At 53.6% G+C, this 17,977-nt stretch overlaps 4 protein-coding genes across 4 annotated transcripts; 1 reads left to right on the forward strand and 3 right to left on the reverse strand.

Moving 5' to 3' along the window:
• Nucleotides 1–990: 990 nt before the first annotated feature.
• On the reverse strand, nt 991–7,353 carry F5144DRAFT_604760 (SEN1 N terminal-domain-containing protein; the record flags this gene model as incomplete). Its single annotated transcript, XM_066791373.1, has 4 exons — nt 991–1,059; nt 1,128–1,349; nt 1,402–6,916; nt 6,998–7,353. The coding sequence occupies 4 exons, from the start codon at nt 7,351–7,353 to the stop codon at nt 991–993; spliced, it is 6,162 nt and encodes a 2,053-aa protein (XP_066642001.1).
• Nucleotides 7,354–8,250: 897 nt separating this feature from the next.
• On the reverse strand, nt 8,251–9,906 carry F5144DRAFT_492887 (DNA glycosylase; the record flags this gene model as incomplete). The annotated part of the gene is made up of 1 exon (XM_066785946.1): nt 8,251–9,906. One exon carries the CDS (start codon nt 9,904–9,906, stop codon nt 8,251–8,253), a length of 1,656 nt encoding a protein of 551 aa, XP_066642002.1.
• A 2,776-nt stretch (nt 9,907–12,682) lies between these two features.
• F5144DRAFT_655112 (S-adenosyl-L-methionine-dependent methyltransferase) lies at nt 12,683–15,117 on the forward strand (the record flags this gene model as incomplete). Its single annotated transcript, XM_066793119.1, has 1 exon — nt 12,683–15,117. A coding segment is annotated over one exon (2,274 nt), but the record flags the coding sequence as incomplete, so codon positions are not given.
• Nucleotides 15,118–15,304: 187 nt separating this feature from the next.
• On the reverse strand, nt 15,305–17,114 carry F5144DRAFT_516107 (RNA polymerase II transcription elongation factor-domain-containing protein). The gene is made up of 2 exons (XM_066786623.1): nt 16,924–17,114; nt 15,305–16,836 (listed from the first exon to the last, which is right to left on the reverse strand). The coding sequence occupies exons 1-2, from the start codon at nt 17,030–17,032 to the stop codon at nt 15,782–15,784; spliced, it is 1,164 nt and encodes a 387-aa protein (XP_066642004.1). The 5' UTR covers nt 17,033–17,114; the 3' UTR covers nt 15,305–15,781.
• Nucleotides 17,115–17,977: the final 863 nt, after the last annotated feature.

The following is a 17,977-nucleotide window of genomic DNA, read 5'->3' on the forward strand; positions in this document are numbered from 1 at the left end:
GGTCAATTCACTAAACCCAACAGGGCAACGGCTGGCAGATCTGTGCATATGTACCTCCACCACATGCAGACAAGTAAGATAGTGTAACTAACCACGCGACAGACAGGGGAGGCATATGCAAGGGATCCGGCTCTGGTGTAACAGCGATGGGAATGGTGCAGCAGTGGAAAAGAGAGCACAGCACCTTGCACAATAGGTATTTTGCACAACGAGGGCCATGGCGCAGGGGCTCTGCTTCGAGACTCCTGATAAGGGACCTCGTACTGACTGGATGATCCTGGTTTGAGGTTGAGATAAGTCCCTTCGTCCTGATTCATTTAACCGTCTCAGGGAAAGAGGAAGGCCCACAAGTCCCTGGCAGTGTCGCGGACCTCCGTATTACTAGCACTTCTCCTAGGCAAGGCGATGGAGAGGACAGTCGACTGTTTAACCACCATCATGTGGCCGAGGTGAGCATGGAACGGCTCGAACGGTAGCCCGACAGGCCCTAAGCTGTCCGGCAGAGACCTGAAGTCTCCATATGCCAAGTCGCCACCCCAGGCTGCTCTTTGCGGCCTCGGTCAGTTCTCAGATCACTGTGGGCACTGGCTTAATTTTCCCCACACCCACCTAGGTACCTAGGTGGCGAAGGGAAAGACGAGAAGGAAAAGGAAAGAAAGCACCCGAGGGCGGGGTCATCTGGTGACTGAAACAGACCCACCCCCGCCTGCTAGATATTCCAGCGACCGAGCCCCCCAGAAAACTCCGATGCTCAGCCTGAGTTTAGTCAGGCCGGCTCTACCTTAGCGGTCTATCTTTCCTGTTCCCCGGGGGGAAGTGGAATTACCTAGGTAGTCTGCATGGCCGTCATGTGAACCCCGCGCCCTGTATCTAGGTTTCTATCCCGCACCATGCATCATCCTGGGGCGAATAATTATGCACTAAGAAAAGAGGAACCGGAGAGGCAAAAGACAGAAACAAAAAAGAACAAGAGGATGGTCTTTTGCCCCGTTAACGCTTGCCCGGCTTCCGTCTAATAAACGGGTCCGCGGCCGGTTTCTTGGGCATCGTCACCGGTCCCTAAAGATCGTTCGAGTTAGACAATGTGCCCATGTGCGGATATCATGCCCAAGGAGATTCTCACTCACCTTTGGCGCATTGGGAGCTCCATTGGGCCTAGTTCCACCAGGCGGCCGAATGTGTGGTTGTTGACCCGGCTGGGATGGTTGGGCGGGCGCACGCGACGGAGGAATCAAACCCAACACTTCCATCGCTGAGGGATCAGTTGGCGGTTTGGCTTGTTTGTGCTTACCGGGACCTGTTGGGGCCTTCACGGGGCCTCGGTCTGAGCCGGGGTGCGTCTGGATGGGCTATTATCATTAGCTAAGGGTGGCCTGAGCAAGCGTTGGTATTGTCACGGACCTTCTTTGTGCCGGCACGGCCATCCTCGTCATCCCGCGGTCGCTTTTTCCCTGCGGGGCCAACCGTGGACTGAATGACGGGCGCGTTTCCACCCCTGGGTAGCATCGATGTAATCTCCCCTTTCCCATTGAGGCCACCAATGCCTGAACCGTGGTACGGGAGCGTCAGAGCAGCTGGGGCCGCATCCTGGTTATGCGTTCTTGTTGTAGCGGACCATTGTTGGGGAGGCTCGGGCGCATCGGTCATGACAACATCGTTTTTCAGCTCCATGGGACTGAGGGGCCGAGATAACTTTGAGGACGACGTGGTAAGCAACGGCAGGGGCACTTGCCGGCCTGGTCGGTCGAGCAGGGCCATGACATTGCCGCTTGTGTAGCGATCGCGCTCCTTCGCGTCCTCGATGAGTTTGCCCCAAAACTCGCCCTGCACCAGCGCGCGAGAATCACCCAGGATCCATAGCGAGGACCTGGCGCGGGTCAGACCGACGTTCATACGCCGGATATCCGTCATGAAACCGATACCGCCGGTTGGGCTAGCTCGGACACAAGAGAAGATGATGATCTCGCACTCACGGCCCTGGAAAGCGTCCGTGGTATTGAATTCGATCTCCTCGGCGATCCCGTCGCCATACTTCTCGGCGAACCGCTGTCGCAGCCGAAACAGCTGAGCCTTGTACGGAGTGATGATGCCGATTTTGCCCTTTAGCTCGACATTGCCGTAGTCAGTGCGGAATCGATGGTAGAGCTGCATGGCCACCTTCAGCTCTTCGTCATTGACTAGTGACTGGTTTCTCGGTCCGCGCGACTGGGAGCCCTTGACGTCAAAAAACCGATAGGGGCCAAGAAGTTCGCTCTGGTGCCACGGCTGCATACGAAGCTGTCCCATATCCGCACCGTCTTGGAGCAAGCCTTCGTAAAATTCCTTGCTAGGGAATTTGCTGATCTCCGGGTGCATACGGTATTGCATGTCGAGCAGGTGGACGTCCTTAGCATGGTTCTTCTGCATCCGTACAAACAAACTCTGGTCGTAGCCGTACCGAGCCGCAGATTGTGAGAGCACTGTGGGGGGTAGCTGCTTGGGATCTCCGACGAGAATGCACTTGGAACACCCGTACTTCAAGGGGATGAGAGCGCTCAGCTCCACGCACTGCGCAGCCTCATCAATGATGACCGTTTCAAACTCGACATTGAGATTTTTGAACATCTCGTGGCCGCTGCCGCTTAACGTGGCGCAGAGAACCTGGGCTTTGTCGAGGATGTCTTGCTGGATTTGCCGACGCTTGATCTCGACTTCACGCGCGAACGTGTTTCCGTTGCTCTTATTGGCGTCGATCTTGGCGCCAATGTGAGCCTGGCGGTGCTTCAGGTCATCAAACTCGCGTTGCAGCTTCATAATGAACGTGCGGTCACCGCTTGCCCGGGCTGCCTCGAGCTGAGGCCGCAGCTCAGTAATCTTCTCCTTGAGCATGCCGGCCTCCTGATGTAGCTTTTCGCGATCACTCGGGCCGCTATTATTCATTGCACCATCCATCCGGGCCTTGACTAATTCATCAAGCGTCACATCTTTGACGGCAGCGTTGATCGCGTCGGTGCGACCCAGGCGTATAACCTCGACTTTGTGGGACGCTCCATTCATCGTCTTAACACCAGCCTTCAACCGCAGTACCAGTTCGTCTACAGCCGCGTTGCTGGGCGCGCAGACTAGCAACTTCTTGGAAGGCGCCTGGTTAGTGGAGGTGGTACCGGGCCTCGCGAGGGGAACTGCACCGCTGGACGACTTCAGGACTCCCGTTAAGAGGCAGCCGACCATGGCGACAATGGTTTTTGTTTTGCCAGTCCCTGGTGGGCCCTGAACCAAGGTAAAGCCATCGTTCTCCTTAGCATTCAGGATAGCACGGGCTTGGCCGGGGTTGAGTTGGTAATTCTCCATGACCCCCTTAACCGCTTCATTGCCGAACGTTAGCATCGGGGACGGCTGCGCCTTCAGCACCTCGTCCATCAAGTCATAATATTGCAAACTCTCCAACGCCGCATATTCGCGTTCAATGGTCGTCATGTTGGTGATTTTGACGACATTAAACTCGGAGCCAGGAAGGAGTGCCGGGAGGATCTGGTTTCCTCTGGCATTGAGGCGGTAGACGACTTCGACGGTGTCCTTTTTGTACGTGGTTTTCCAGATACGAGAAAGGCAATGCAACTCCGTCGGCTGATTGAGTGGATCTTCCCCTCTTGAGACAAGGACGATGTCTCCCTCAGATAGACCGCGGTCTTTGCTGATTTGGGCGGGGACTGAGGCGGTAACTTCCATAAACTTATCGACCGTCATGCGGTTAAGAACCTTGATACCGAAAGGCTTAGACGTGGCCTCGTCTTTGGAAGTGACAAACGATCGCCAGGCCTCATTGATGAGGAGAGGGAAGAAAGTCTGCTTGTAGCTGTTGGGATCCGTATAGTCATCCGAAACGCGATCGCACCTGTAGCCGTTCGGGGGGTCGTTGCCTTCGTGGAAGATGTCCCACTCCAGAATCGCCTGGTGGAGAACATCCATGGGGGGGATCAAGCGCGCTCGCATATCCTTGGCTGACCGCTGGAGCTTGACCTTCTTTACGGGGCCCCGTTTCTCGGCCAGCATGAGCAACCGGCGGCGCTCAGTATCCGTGAGGTTCTTGTTCCCCGCTTTCGCTTTCAGTGCTATCCGTTCGTCTTCAGAGTCATCTTCCTCTTCCGAGGACGAGCCAACCATGATCTCGTCCTTGACGACCGGCGCATGATCCTTGCCCCGGACACCGGCGATGCCTTGGAGGCCAGAACCCTCGCCAGGGACGGTCTTGGGCGGCGCTCGTAAGGCTTTCGCTTTCGCAATTGCCTCGGCATCTCTCCTGGCCTTTTCGGCCTTTTCCCGGGCCCTGGCTTCTTTGATCGATGATTGATTTGCGAGGACGGCTTTTTGATCCAGCTTGGTTGGCTGTTTGGGCTTTGGGCCCTCCTCTTTCAATTTAGAGAGCAGCGCAGACCCGCGTTTCTCGAAGTTGGGGGTGATTTCGGCAAAACGATCTTTGGTGGAAGTGCTCGGAACACCCCTGGAGAAGTCAATCTTGCTCTGCTTCATGGCCCGCTCCTTTTCTTTGGCCTCTCTCTCGCCGGGCTTAGGCCCCATAAACTGTTCCTCGATCAGGGCATCTTCCCCAAGGGCCTTGAGCAACTCAATTCGCTGCTCATCCGTCAAGTTGGTCTTCTGAGCGTAATCTAGTCTTCCACCGGCGAGCTTCCTCCGCCGGAGCATGTTGTGGAGGTGCACAACGGCCTTGTTGGGCAAGACCATGTCGTTCTGTTTTAGTCTTGCCAGAAGCTTCTTGATCATCTCAATGATGCCCGCGATGAGATACTTGTCTCTCAGCTGCAGCATGTCGGCAAGAGAGAACGAATACCTCCTCGGGGGTTCTAGGACGGCTTTTAATGCCTTCATCGTCGCATCCCCGTTAGTCTGTCCGCCGTCGTCGCCGCTATGCTGGCTCAGAGCCGAGGCCATGACGCCGTCCTGGGCGAACAGCTTGTTGCCCAGCTCCATGACGTCTCGGCAGAAGTCCTCCATGATCTTCTTGTCAACCCTTTCGTGCCATATCCTCATCATAACGAATGAGTGGTCAACAACCTGCCACACACACTCCCACCACCGCTGGACAGCAGCGTGTTCTTCCGAGGTGAGGGTTTTACGCCTCAGCTGGCCCGAAGAAGGATCGCAAAGGCCGTTCAGAACGAACTCGCTGCACTTTAGGATTGGCAGCATATGACTCCAGGGGCTAGATATGCCATTCTTCGCAGTGACACTGTGCACTGCTTCCGAGAACGCATTTAGGAAGGGAGCGAAATAGTCCTCCAACATCTTGCCCACCGCCTCAGAGGGCAGGCCCTCGCTAGTGATAGCCTTGAGCAGCTCGAAGCCAGCCTCCCGAATAGCATCTTCGCCATGGATCAATGACGATATGATGGGGTGGATGGTCGGGCTCTGACGCTCCGAGCAAAACTTGACAAGGTCCTCTTGCTTGAAATCGGAAAGCCGGCCGAGCATCCGCCCTATTGCTGTCGTTTGCTGCTGATATCTTGAATTAAACTTTTGTTGCTCCGGCTTAAGTTGCTCCTTGCGCTTGGGCATGAACCGCTCAATGCTTCGAAGCCGCAGCGTAGCCATCAACATAGCCTTCGCTAGCTCAGCGTGCCCAAGCTGCCCATACCAGAGCATCTCGAGGAAGGATTCCCACAGAACCCCAGAGTCCCGGTTCACAGCATCCTGTACTGGTATCCCAGTAGTCAACGCTTTCCACTCAATCTCCGTCGCCCTGGCATCCAATGCTAGGGCGGAGTGGATAATGCCCATTGCCGCCTGGGAAATGCCGACGTTGAACGTGTCTCCGGGTTTGAGGCCAGCCGCGGTGATAATCACATCACTGTACTGAATGACGCGGTTGAGCAGCTGGTTCACCATGATGAGCGCAGTACCCGTGTCAAACGGAGATTCTTGATGAAGGTAACCATCAAGCGACTCCCTGAGGGTAATCAAGCCCGCAAGGGTGCAGGTCGCTTGAGCGGCTCGGTCTGCGGCCGGATCCCGACGGAATGTGTCGAAGAGATGCCGCAGCAATGATTCGCACACATCCGATCGCTGTATTGTGGGTAAGGACCGTATGAATGCCCCCATCCAAGTTGCTAGGGCCGGTAGTTGATTGTCCCCTTCAGTGACCATCATCTCTTGTGCTAGTGACTTGTTCAGAAAGCGGCGGAATGCGGGGCTCTTGAAAATCTCCTCGACGAGTTGGCTGGGGGTGACTTGGTCAAACGCGGCCCAGAACGCGCTTGAGGACTTTTCCATGAGCCCCCGAAGACCCTTCAATACCACAGCCAGGGCTTCGTCGGAATCAGTGGCCAGGTGCTCCAAGGCAAGAAAGTAGACGCTCGGCGATACCTCCATCGCCCTGAGAGAGTTGATAATCTGCTTCTCGTTCAGAGACCGGAGTATGAGGGAAAACCCATGCCAAAACCTGCAAATCTTGTCCGGCGTCGGCATTCCTCTGGACAGAGACACTCGCAGGATCGCGCCGCTCAAATGAGGGCAGATAGCCCAGTCCCATTCTTGGTCCGTGATAGACCCAAGCGGCCGTTTCTCCCAAGCACACTCGGCAAACTTTTGTTTATAAGGGGTAGAAGGTTCGTCGAAGAGAAAGTGGGTCATGGTGGGTATGAGACCTCCTTGCATCCGCAGCGGCCGTTTTTGCTGCGTGTTCTCGAAGACGTAGGTGAAGACTTCTTTATTCCCAGGGCCGCTGAGATATTCGGTACTGCAGAGGGCCTCAAAAAGAGCGATCACAGCCGACATGTCGTGCTCAACCAGCTTGGCCGTCGTCATGGGGCCCTTTGCCTCGAGAATTGACCTCGCGTTCTGGAGGCCCTTGTCGATACGTAGTTGGTCGAACTCGCCGAGCTTAATCCGCATGTAATCGATCATTTCTGGTGCGAGATGCCTACATACCACGACGGGAGATATTAGTCCGAGTTACAGTGGCAGTATGGGGAAGAGGGGGGGGGGGGGGGGGGGTGCTTACAGGCCGCTGAGGTATGGTTGACGGGTTCGATGCCAATTTCTCACGCACGAGTCGCACCGCGTGAGACAGGCATCGACGGCCTGTGTCCAATTGTCCAGCCATTCGCCGGCAACCTCCCTGCCGAGGCCCATTAGGATGCTGAGATCATAGGTATTCTGAAACCTGCTCTCGTATTCTTCGATCCGGCCTTGCTTTTCTTCGACTGAAAGCCCGCCTTCGTCAGGAACATTGGGCTCGTCGTAGTTCGCGAAATCTTCTTCGTCGATCTTGGGGCAGCATAGATGCGCATCCGGTGGACGGTCCTCAAATACACGATGCCACGCAAGAGCAGCCTGCAGAAGAGCATTCGGCTCCATGGCGGCTGCGAGTGAAGAACGGATTCGGCTGGTCGCTGCGAGTGGGGTTGAGCGAGGACTACACAATCGAAACTCGGGAAAGAGGCCGATTCCCCTTCAACGGCCTAGTGTAGTTTTAGCTAGGCCTCGGCGTTCGAAAACCTTGCGGAATGGGCCAAGGACTGGCAGAAGTGTCGCGAAAGGGAGATGGGAAGAATAGGGCCGTCTGGGGGACGATCACCCGATGTAAAAGAGCGTGGCCAACACAAAAAAGAGGAAGGCCCAGGGTTACTCATTGATGCCGGGTGTGATTGCAAAGAAATGCCCGCCAACAAGAGGTTTTTAGGTGTTGGTGTGGCTCAGCAAAGAGCACGTTGCTTGGGGGGTTTAAGAGGAGGGCAGATGCACCCTTTTGGTCGGCAGGCAATCGCGAAGATGGCAGGGTGGTTACACGCCAATGCAACGCGTTAATTCTTTGTGGGGCAAGCAGGTGGGGCAGCTGGCGGCAGCAGCAGTTTAAGTTGCTTGGCATCAACTCGGGCGTAACCATTGAAGTGGTTGTCGTCATTGTCAATTCGTCATCGAAACTTCAATTTCAAGCTCTTAAAAGTCCGGCAACCATATAAACGAGTTAAACGTGGAATTAGCTGAAGCTGTCTGAATTTGACGGAGCTAGATGCCCTGTCACAAATTGATTGAGATATTCTGCTAAGTACTGCTAACCCCCGAGCTTTCAGCAGTACCGGGTTGGAACCCGAAGATTCTAGCTCTCGAGTCCCTTCCTCACTCCTGCAGATCAATCATCAAACCAGCAAGAGATTCCCCATAAAATAGAGCTAAACCTCATCCGCCTCTTTATGGTATGTATGTATGATGTATCTTGAGGCAAGATATGGCACCGTGAACGAGAACGAAGCTTTACTCCTCCTCTTCCGTCCATGCACTCTCGGTTTCCGAGTCTTCCGACTCGGAGCTCGTTTCCTCCTTCGCCTTATTCGCCTTTTTCACCTTCTTTACCTCCTTCGGCTTGGACCCAGCTTCATCTTTGCTTCGGACCAACAAGTGCTCGAGTGGACAGTCCGGTGCCTCGTTCCAGTCTTTGGTACCCGGTTTAGTCGCTTTCTTGCACTTGAAGCACGTCTGGCCGTGGCGAATGAACAGCTGGTGTAGCCCATACTTCAGATGGTCAGGCACCATAAAGTCCCCGTGTCGGAAGCAGTTGTCGGGATCGGCCTTGTCGGGAACCCAACCCAGCCAGCGGCAGAACTTGTGGACGTGTGTGTCCACGGCAAAGCAGGGCTTCTGCAAGCAGAACAATGTGACACAGGCCGCTGTTTTGATTCCAATGCCTGGGTAGCTCAGGAATTTAGCCATAGCCTCGTCCTTGCTCATGGCACGCATGTGGTCGAGCGAGAGAAGGTTATGTGCGGTCTTTCCTGCCTCAGCCACTGCTTGTGCTTGGCCTGCTTCCGTTTCGGGGCGTTGCATCTTGGCTCGCTGGAGATTCTCCTCATGAACCATGTCGAGGATCCGCTTGATATGTTGGCTCCTATTGGGTCCATTGCCAGCGACTTTGATGACTTGTGTAAGCTCGGCGTGCGTGGACAGCCTGACTTTGTCCCAGTTAATGCTCCCAGCGCCAGTGCCCACTTGGCCGCGACCATAATGTCTAACCAGGTTCTGGATGGCTGTGTTTGCGAGCTCCATGAGGGTGTTCCCGCTGATCAAGGTTCTCAGCAGGGCATCAAGGACGCAAGGAACCTCACCACATCCGGCAACCTCAAGAGAAGCCAGGGGCATTTCCTTGGGCTGCGTCACCTTTTCATGCATCTCCGTCAAAATCCGATGCACTTCCTCGCAAGCATCAGGCGTAGGAACCCGGCGGTATGGATAAGGCGAGAACCCCGGTGTCAGCCCATATGGGTTGTCTTTGCCTCTTTTGACAATGCGCCTGAAGTTGGGATCCAGCAGTTGGCTAGCATCGATGACAATCTTGGCTGAGTCAGACTTGGTAACAATGTTGTCCTTGATCGTGATGCCTTTGATAATCAGAACCTTTGGCGTGGGCTGGTCCAGGGCTTTTTTCTCCTCAGCCTTGATCACCGCAAGTTCCGATGCTGCCTTGTTAGCAACTGGAGCTTCGTCCGGCTTATCGGCCACCAGAGTAATCCGCACACGTTTGTTCGGCCGGTCGTCTTCCTGCTTGATGGGGGCATCATCCTGCTTCTCCAATTTCACCGTCGTGGCCTGGGCTTTAGTAACTCGAAGGGATAGGCGGGTTTGCCTAGTCCGCTTGAGCACCTCCTTTTTGGTGCCGGTATTAGGCTGTGAAGCCACGACAGCGCTACTCTGAGCGGGAACCTTTGGATCAGAGGCCGCATCGACAAGCTCTGACTCCGACAACGTGTCTTCAGCGTTCTCAGGGCTTGAAGCATCTGTCCCAGTAACTCCGACACCCATTCCATGAGGCAAAACCCAACCACCTCTGAGGGCCTGTGACTGCTTCTTCACGCCACGCTTGCGCTTTGTGCTAGCCCTGGCGGTCTTGCCAGACGCTTTCGAGTTGGCCGTCATTTCCGGGCTGGCGGGTTTCTCTGACGCTTGTGCTATCTCAGTCTGTATGCCTGAGATGCCAACCGCATCGCTAACTGCAGCAGCAGCAGCGGCGGCGGCAAGCTTCGTGGCTGCGCGTGTCTTCATTGTAGGCTGTAAGTTAAGCCGTGAATGGGATGAGGGTCTTGAATGAATTGGTCAACTAGAGGAGATTAGCATGATTCAAGCTTGGTTCTCCTAGAGGCTAGAGCGGGTGGTTGAGCAATGGGCAGGTATATAGACATTGGGCTTGCTCAACAAGCACTAGGCAGCGCTCAAAGTGCCCCGTCAAGCAGTCCCCGGGTTGCTGTGCAGTGAAGAAGGTGATGGTAGAGAAGGAATGAGCTGCTGCCAGATTGAGGAGCAAGGTGACTAATGCCACACGATAGGCCTCCATACCTGTTGATGCTGCTTGAAGTAGCTGGCCGCTTCTTGAAAGATTCTGTGCCAGAGCGACCGATGTAGGTGGGCTCTGGGGTCTATCGGAACGGGCCGGTGATGGAAATGCCAGGCGTTCCTAAAGAGCTTGTTATACCTAGGTCAGTGATAGTGACAAAGTAGAAAGCTTGAAAGAACTGACTCTGTGCTTCCCGCTGAGCACGAGGCGAATGTGCTGTTGCACTCGCTGTCACGATGTTTCAGGAATCATTCGGCCTCCTCCCAAGGCCTCGTGGATGAATGTGGAAAGGTGGCAGAGGAAAATATCGAACCACAGCAATAAAGGGTTAAATCAAGGGCTTCGTCCCAAGTAAGCCCTTGAAGAACTGAACCAAGGTCGGTCAAGGATGGCAAAATGAGCGGAACAAAACCAAAATGGGGAGGTAAAAGCACATAAGCAACTCTCAAGGAAGGCACGATCAAAAAAGGCCCGCCCATAGCTTTGCAACATTGCCCATCATCCGCCCTGTCTTTGAGCTTGATACTTTCCCAGTTATTAGCGAAACACATATGGCAATTTGGGAGGCTGTCATACTTGCTGTCTAGGTACCCAAGAGATGTCTCGCTAGCCTTTTTACCCTCCCGAAGCCAGTATGTTCAGACGGCGGGTAGGTCACGTGGCCACCGGGGACGAGACCGTTCCTTCCCCTTTTTAATATTGCACATACGTGAAGACGAGATCAGTCACATACAGACTCATCAAGGAACAAAAAAGGACACAGGTTATACTCACATGGCTGAGCTCTGTAGCGTCTTGTATTTCTGAACTAAGCAATATATATGTAGGGGTATGTACATGTGATTACCTACCCACGTTGGCAACCAAGCACCAAACGCAGCAACCCAACATGTGCAGCCACTCTAGCCTGGGTTAGATGTGTTGGCACGGACACAGTTTGGATGGCAAAAGTAAAAAGCTAAACGAAAGCCACAAAAGGTTAGCCCAGACCGAGAAACCATGTGCTTTTTGAAAAGGTCCAAAGGGTGGAAAACATCAGAATGATTCTTCTCCTCACAGACGAGTCTCAGCAGTCAAGGTTTTGTCGAATTTAAAAGTCATCATTAAATAAGGAATAAAATACGAGCGTGAATATTCTTACCTTTTCAATGAATTCACCACACTCGATCAGTGTGCTACCAAATATGGAGGCTAACTGGATTTCGAAGAAATGAAGAGAAAGAATGAACCGGTTGGTTAATGGTCGAGTTGGATGAAAAAAAAAAGTTGTTGCGGGATGTGGAGCCAGCTCACACCAATTGGACAGCTCGGAACGGAGCAAGCTTCTCCGGGTTGGAGGTCAGGTGGCTCGTTGGGTACCTTAATAGCCCTAACCCTCGTTGTCCTTACAACCAATCTTCTGGTCTTTGTTGTTGCAAAATCACCTACCCCTGAAACCCCTTTCCAGCAACCAGACCCTTTTTTTAGTTGCTTGCTCAATAGAGCACAGTTATCGAACAATGTGTTTTTATTGTCCTTTCCACATGATTCTTAAGCAACAGCTCATGACCTTTTGGAACTACTGCAAATCCTGCACTATCGAACTACCATGTCGTTCTTCGACAATGTTTAGCTTCTAAGACTTATTATGCAGGACTATCACAAGCGAAAATATGCCTTTTCAGCTAATTTCTTTGTATTGTTACTGTCTTTGGAGTATGGTTATTGATCGCTGATGTGTCTCTTTGGCCCCTTTTATTCCCAGACTAGGTGATAACATCACGGAAGCTTGTGTAGTTGAGTTTCTCGATGCTCCCTTCGTCATCAATGCTGCCTCCTTGATCTCAAAATTTCGGTTAAAATACTGCCATCACTTATTGTGCCTTCCTGCCTATATGGCCTTGCCCAAATATGATATTGCCGGGGCGACTGCTTCTACCATTCTGATTTCTCCAAGATTTGCTTCTCACATACTCGTCAAAACCCGCACAGCCATCCCTAACCTTTGGGCTTCTAATTTTTCTCAAAGGAAACCCTCAAGAAAGAACCCCACCGTTCGGGATTCTCCAACCACCCCGAACTTCTCGCCAGATTATTCATCGCAGCTACCTTCTCACCCTTTACCTTAGTGGTTTCTTCCGGACTTTTACATGCCAGCCGTAACTGTGGCACCATATTTCTTCACTCCTCAGGTCATTGTTAAATTTTGAGCTCTTTGGCTCTTTCCCTTCTCAATTCTCACGAGCCCTCTGCCGTGGGATATTTGCTGGCACCGTGTTTAGCGCGTTTCCTGTGCAATCTAGAGCATCAAGGCTCAAGCAACACAAATATGGGTATGAGATCGCCCTGTTCAGCTGGCTTGGCAGCACTTTCTAACTCCATCTAGCTTCCCACTCACGAAGAATACCTCTAAACCACCAGCGTGCCTCGCTCGGAGCCCGACACAACCCCCTTGTCATTGACGATGATGACAACCTCGAAGAAATTGCCCACCGGGCTCGGCGAATTGAGGAAGAAGCCCAGACTGGTCGGCGACTTGCCGAATGGGTAGCATCTCACGCCCGCCAAACAAGCGGCAGCAGACCCGGGAGCAGCAGCCCGTCTGGAGACGACTACCAGGAGCTCCACATGGAAATTGCTTTAGAGGAAGACATTTCCCGATTTGTCGACTTAACTGGCGACGACTCCCCCACTCAGAGAAGACCTGCGGTGGCTCCGAGGCAGGACACACGAGAGATCACGAACTACCATTTGCAAAATGGGGCTCAGATACGACCAGGGATGACAGTAGAGCTCAAAGACCCTATAGGAGCGTTTGAGATCCAGTTTGTTAGGATTGCCAGCATCACCAGGCTTGGATTGGGCCCGGAAACAATGGTACGGGGATGGGGTTTTACACGCACCCGGCAGCTAGATGGGATGTTGCTCCCGAAGCTCAACGAGGTGGCAATGGTTGCCGAGCTTCGCGATTCCAGCGGAAGGCAGTGGAAGGAAGAGGCCATGGTCGAGGTAAAATCGACCGACATCCGACGCGTAAGAGCTCTCCGGGTCACGAGTGCGCCTTTCCCCGAGCACCGATTCAGTGACTTCGAATACGTCACCAAGGGAAGAAGATGGGTGGAGCAAAACTCGGTCCTCGTCTGCAGATACCAGTATGATGTTTGCTATCACGGCGGCAACGACAAACCGCACGAGTGGGCCTTGGTGAGGATTTGCGAGGAGGATGCCGATCCGGACTTTAAAATGTCCAACGCGAATAACCTGAATCGATGGCGCGGCGGCAAGGTTCTGGGAGGCTCACATAACCCCTGCGGATCAAGCCATCCGGTGCTGGACCTTGAATCAGGCTCGTTAGGCCACGTCCGGCCCACAAACCTCTCTCCCGGTCAACGCTATACGGCGGGCGATGTTTTTTCTGGCGCAGGAGGGGCTTCACGAGGTATCGAGCGCGCAGGGGTTCAATTGCTATTTGCAGTAGACCACTGGGCGCCCGCTGTGGAGTCCCTCAGAAGCAACTTTCGCCAAAGCCGGATATACGATATGGATGTCACCAGCTTCATCACCTCGCGCGATACGCATTGGTGCGTCGATATTTTGCATCTGTCGCCGCCATGTCAATTCTGGTCGCCAGCACACACTGTGGCAGGAAAGAACGACGAACACAACATCGCGGTCTTATTCTCAGGTACACACCTCATCGAAAACCACAGGCCCAGGCTGTTCACCGTGGAGCAGACCTTCGGAATCCTAAGTCCGAAGTTCAAAGGATTTTTCAATACCTTCCTCCACGGCTTCACCAGGCTCGGGTATTCGGTCAGGTGGAAGATTGTGCCACTTGCAAGTTATGGCGTACCACAGTTGCGAAAGCGACTGATCATGATCGGCTCAGCTCCCGGGGAAAGGCTCCCCCCCTTCCCGCCCCCAACCCACAACAAGGACGGCACTTGTGGGTTAAAACCCTGGGCTACTCCAAAATCAGTGCTGTCGTCAATTTCACCAAACCTCGTCCACAAGCTCCACGAACCCCATCTTAGCAAGAGGTTCAACCCGCCAAAGGTGCCTTGGGATGCGACAAAGCTCGCAAAAACCATCACCACAAACGGTGGTCAGAACTACCACTGGGATGGTGAGCGGGATTTCACCCTACTCGAATATGCTGTGCTCCAGGGGTTCCCGACCTGGCACAAGTTTGAGGGGGCATATATCAAGAAGCAAATCGGCAACGCCTTCGCCCCTTCGGTTGTCAAAGTTCTGTATGACCACCTTGTCGATTGGTTGTTGGTTCAAGACGGGTTCGACCCTTCCGCCCGACGCAGCCCTCGCGCCGGATTACCCGGTGATGTTTCTCCAGAGAAGTACATCTGTCTCGAGGACAATAACAATACGCAGAACCCTGTCAACAACACCAGCAACCCCTCCGCCCATAGACTAAGCGATGTCGTCCGCCAGTTAAACCAAGCCGCCAAGGATGAGAACCGGGACTACGACATGATGGATTTGGACGAGCTTTCGGACACGGAAACGTTGCGCGGCGATGAGGAGGGTGGGCTGGACACTGCGATGGGAACCAACATAGGGAGAGATGATGCCATTGATTTGACAATGGAGGGGTGGGGTCGGGGAACAGCAGTTGACCCGTGTGTGATAGGGGATTAAGTGAGAGAGAAATATGGCGATGATGGCTGTAATTGCCGTGGGCTAGGGGCTCCGGTGAAGGTTCTGGTATCGCCACAGGGGCGGCGTTGTGGATCAATGCTTTAGCAGCAGCCCAGGGGGTGGCTAGGGATATCTCATAAGATCTTGTGTGGATCATGGAGCGCGCTATGATAACCTACCTAGGTAGGTATCGCCGTTGATGTTATGCTGGGCATGAAGACCGGGGAGTAATTTTCTACATTTCCACATTAGGACTCTCTTTCTGTAACTCCTAGACCGCTTCTTTTGTCCTTTCTTCGGTTCCGCTCTGCCTAAAAATGCTAATATCGATAAGATACCCTGCCGCGAATATCAGGGGATAACGTAAAGGGCTCGGCGGGAAGCGTTATAGCGGGAATGGGGCATCAGTAACGACGGAGAGCAAATGGCAGTGGTTGGTGTCACCACTGGTATCCTTTCCAGATGCAACTACTATCACCAATATATTATCTATATGACGCACCAATCGAGCCACGCCATTTCCAACAGAGAAACCATACGTTGTCAAACAAACTGAAGTCTATCAAACTTGAGATCAAGTGGTATCCTGGCACGCCTGCTAACTCCATTCAGTCGCAAAACAAAACACAAATGCACGAATGAACCGCCGCCAACACTATTGCCAGCTACGCTATTCTCCCTGAACAGGCCCGAGTGTTTCGCTAGAAACCAATGGTACTGACCGTCGTACCAGCCGATATAAACCGCAACGCCATACACGCCAATCCTAGAGATATAAAAGAAAACAGAGAGCAGGAAAAGACGGTTTGCAGATGCCGTTGAACCTCACTCCTCCTCGCTCACTGAACTATCGCTCTCATGACCACCTTCGGCCTGCTCAAACTCTCTCATCAGCGCTGCCTCGAGATCTCCAATGTCCTGCTCCAAAGCATCGTCGCCGTCCTCGTCTTCGTCCTCGTCTCCATCATCAAACGTGTACCGATCCGGTTCGACGGCGGTGGGCATCTCCAACTGGAAAGGCCTGGCGGGGCTAGCTGGTCGGCGCGACGGTTCTTCCTCATCCTCTTCCTCGTACTCGTCCCCGGCGTATCCTTCCTCCTCAGGCAACCCGGCGTCATACCCGCCGGCCATGGTGGTATCAAAATCGTCGTCGTCCGACTCCCTCTCGTTAGCGAACTCGGAAAACCGCCTCGTCACAGAAGGGAAAGTCGGCATGTATTGGCTGGGGGCGCGGAACGCGGCTGGGTTGCCCTCGGGGTACTCGACCGTTAGGCCACCGTCGTCGTCATCGTCGTCTTCTTCCGACTCGACGGGGGACAGAGCAGGGCGCTTGGGCTTCTTTTCTTGTCCTGACTGAGATGTCGAGGGTTGCTTCTTGGGGTTGGCAGCCGCCGCACTGAGATCGGGGAGCGTCAGTTCCACCGTCTTGTTCTTTTCCGGTTGGCCGCTCGCTTTCGATTTTGGCGTGTCTCCGGCGGCAAGGTTCCTCCCGCCCTTGGCTTTCGTGGGAGCGGCCTTGGCCGTGTTCGGCCGGCTGTTGCTAGCCTTCTCTGGGACTTTCCCTCTCGGCTTCCTTGTTGAATCGGCGGTCTTGACTTCGAGCTGAGGAAACTGTTGGCGCAGGCTTTCGGCGTTGTTGTCGGTCGGCATGCGGGTAATGTTCATGTGGAAGGTCGAGTCAACTCGGTGCAATACAAAGGCTTTGCGAGCAGGGTCGAAAATGAGGACGTAGTTGCCATCGTCGGTGGTACGGACACCATTGTATTGGTACTTGTCTCCTTGGTCGTCGAACCCGATGTTGTAAGAGTCGTCCTTGGCGGATTTCTTGAGGCGCGCTGTGTTGGGTGCGGTATCGGATGAGAGTGTTGGTCGGTGGTTGTCTACGAGGGAGCGGAAAGTCAGCGCTTGCCAGGGAGTGCGAAAAGAAGCCCCCTCGAGCGATGGTCGGGGAGGCGGAAGGAACTCACATCTTATGCCTGTGTAGGTCTCCTTGGATGACTTGCCCAGCAAGGCATCACTGAGAATAACAGGATATTGACCGGCCTTGGTCGGATCCAGAACTCCTGGGGCCGCCATCTTTCGAGGAACGTCGTTGCGTCGTTGGGATGTTGCAGCGTTTTGAGCGAGAGGGTCGAGGCGGATGTTGGAGAGACAAGGGAATTGAACCAGTCTGGCGAGTCTGGGCAGGCAACCGAAAGTGGGCCAGGGATCGACCAAAGGAACCCCGAGGACTGGCAAATTGACAGGTGATGTTACGTAATTCTCTTGGCTCAACGCCTTGTGGGTCTCGAGGACCGGCTAGCAGGGATCAGCACAATGGATCGATGGGGCCTTTTCCCCGGATCTTCAAGCGCGCTTGGCAGGTGAAGTTAGCACTCACGCACTGCAAGGGCTGTTTCCAACAACAAAGAAGTTGAAAGCGAAAGCACCTATGGAACCCAAGAAGAAAAGTACCCACCTCGTTGAGGGACTAAAGTGCTTTGGAATGACTTCGCAGTCTCGAAATAACACCCGACTTCGGCCGGTGGTGGCTTGTACTTTACCGACTATTTAATATCTTCCATTGTCATGACATTTTTGTCTGAACTTCCAAAGCTCGTTCAACCTAGAATCCGACATGGATGTGCGATCATGGTTATCGCCAGCGCTTTCCCGCAACTGGTTTGTGTTGCGTAATTACAGAGGTAATCTGATGGCCATTCTTCAGATGATGGGATGGTACAGTTCTATTTCTTCTCTTTCTCTCTCACCGTAATGACGGCTGCTCGACAGCCCATGTCATCACTATTGTTAGTTTTCAACCTTGCCGATGCTTCTCAGTATTAGAACCTCCTACGTAGGTCGTTATGGGCAGCGCTACAAAACCACGCGAGGATGGCGAGGGTTCCTGGCATCAGCTCTACTAGTTAACGGTTGGCTCACAGAGGCGTACAAACTTGACTTGAACTCAAAAGGTGAGATATTACAATTTGAGAACGATAGAAGTTCCTACGAAATAAAAATACATCACTGACGACCGCA

This window comes from Chaetomium tenue, assembly GCF_020726465.1.
Source record: "Chaetomium tenue strain MPI-SDFR-AT-0079 chromosome Unknown F5144scaffold_5, whole genome shotgun sequence".
NCBI lineage: Eukaryota > Fungi > Ascomycota > Sordariomycetes > Sordariales > Chaetomiaceae > Chaetomium > Chaetomium tenue.

What these genes read in the sequence shown, in the direction of transcription:
- F5144DRAFT_516107 (XM_066786623.1), bottom strand. Translation starts at nt 17,032, where the DNA reads ATGGCGGCCCCAGGAGTTCTGGATCCGACCAAGGCCGGTCAATATCCT. An exon ending in GACCTACACAGGCATAAGAT is followed by an intron (nt 16,837 to 16,923) that starts GTGAGTTCCTTC and finishes GCTCCCTCGTAG; the next exon opens with ACAACCACCGACCAACACTC.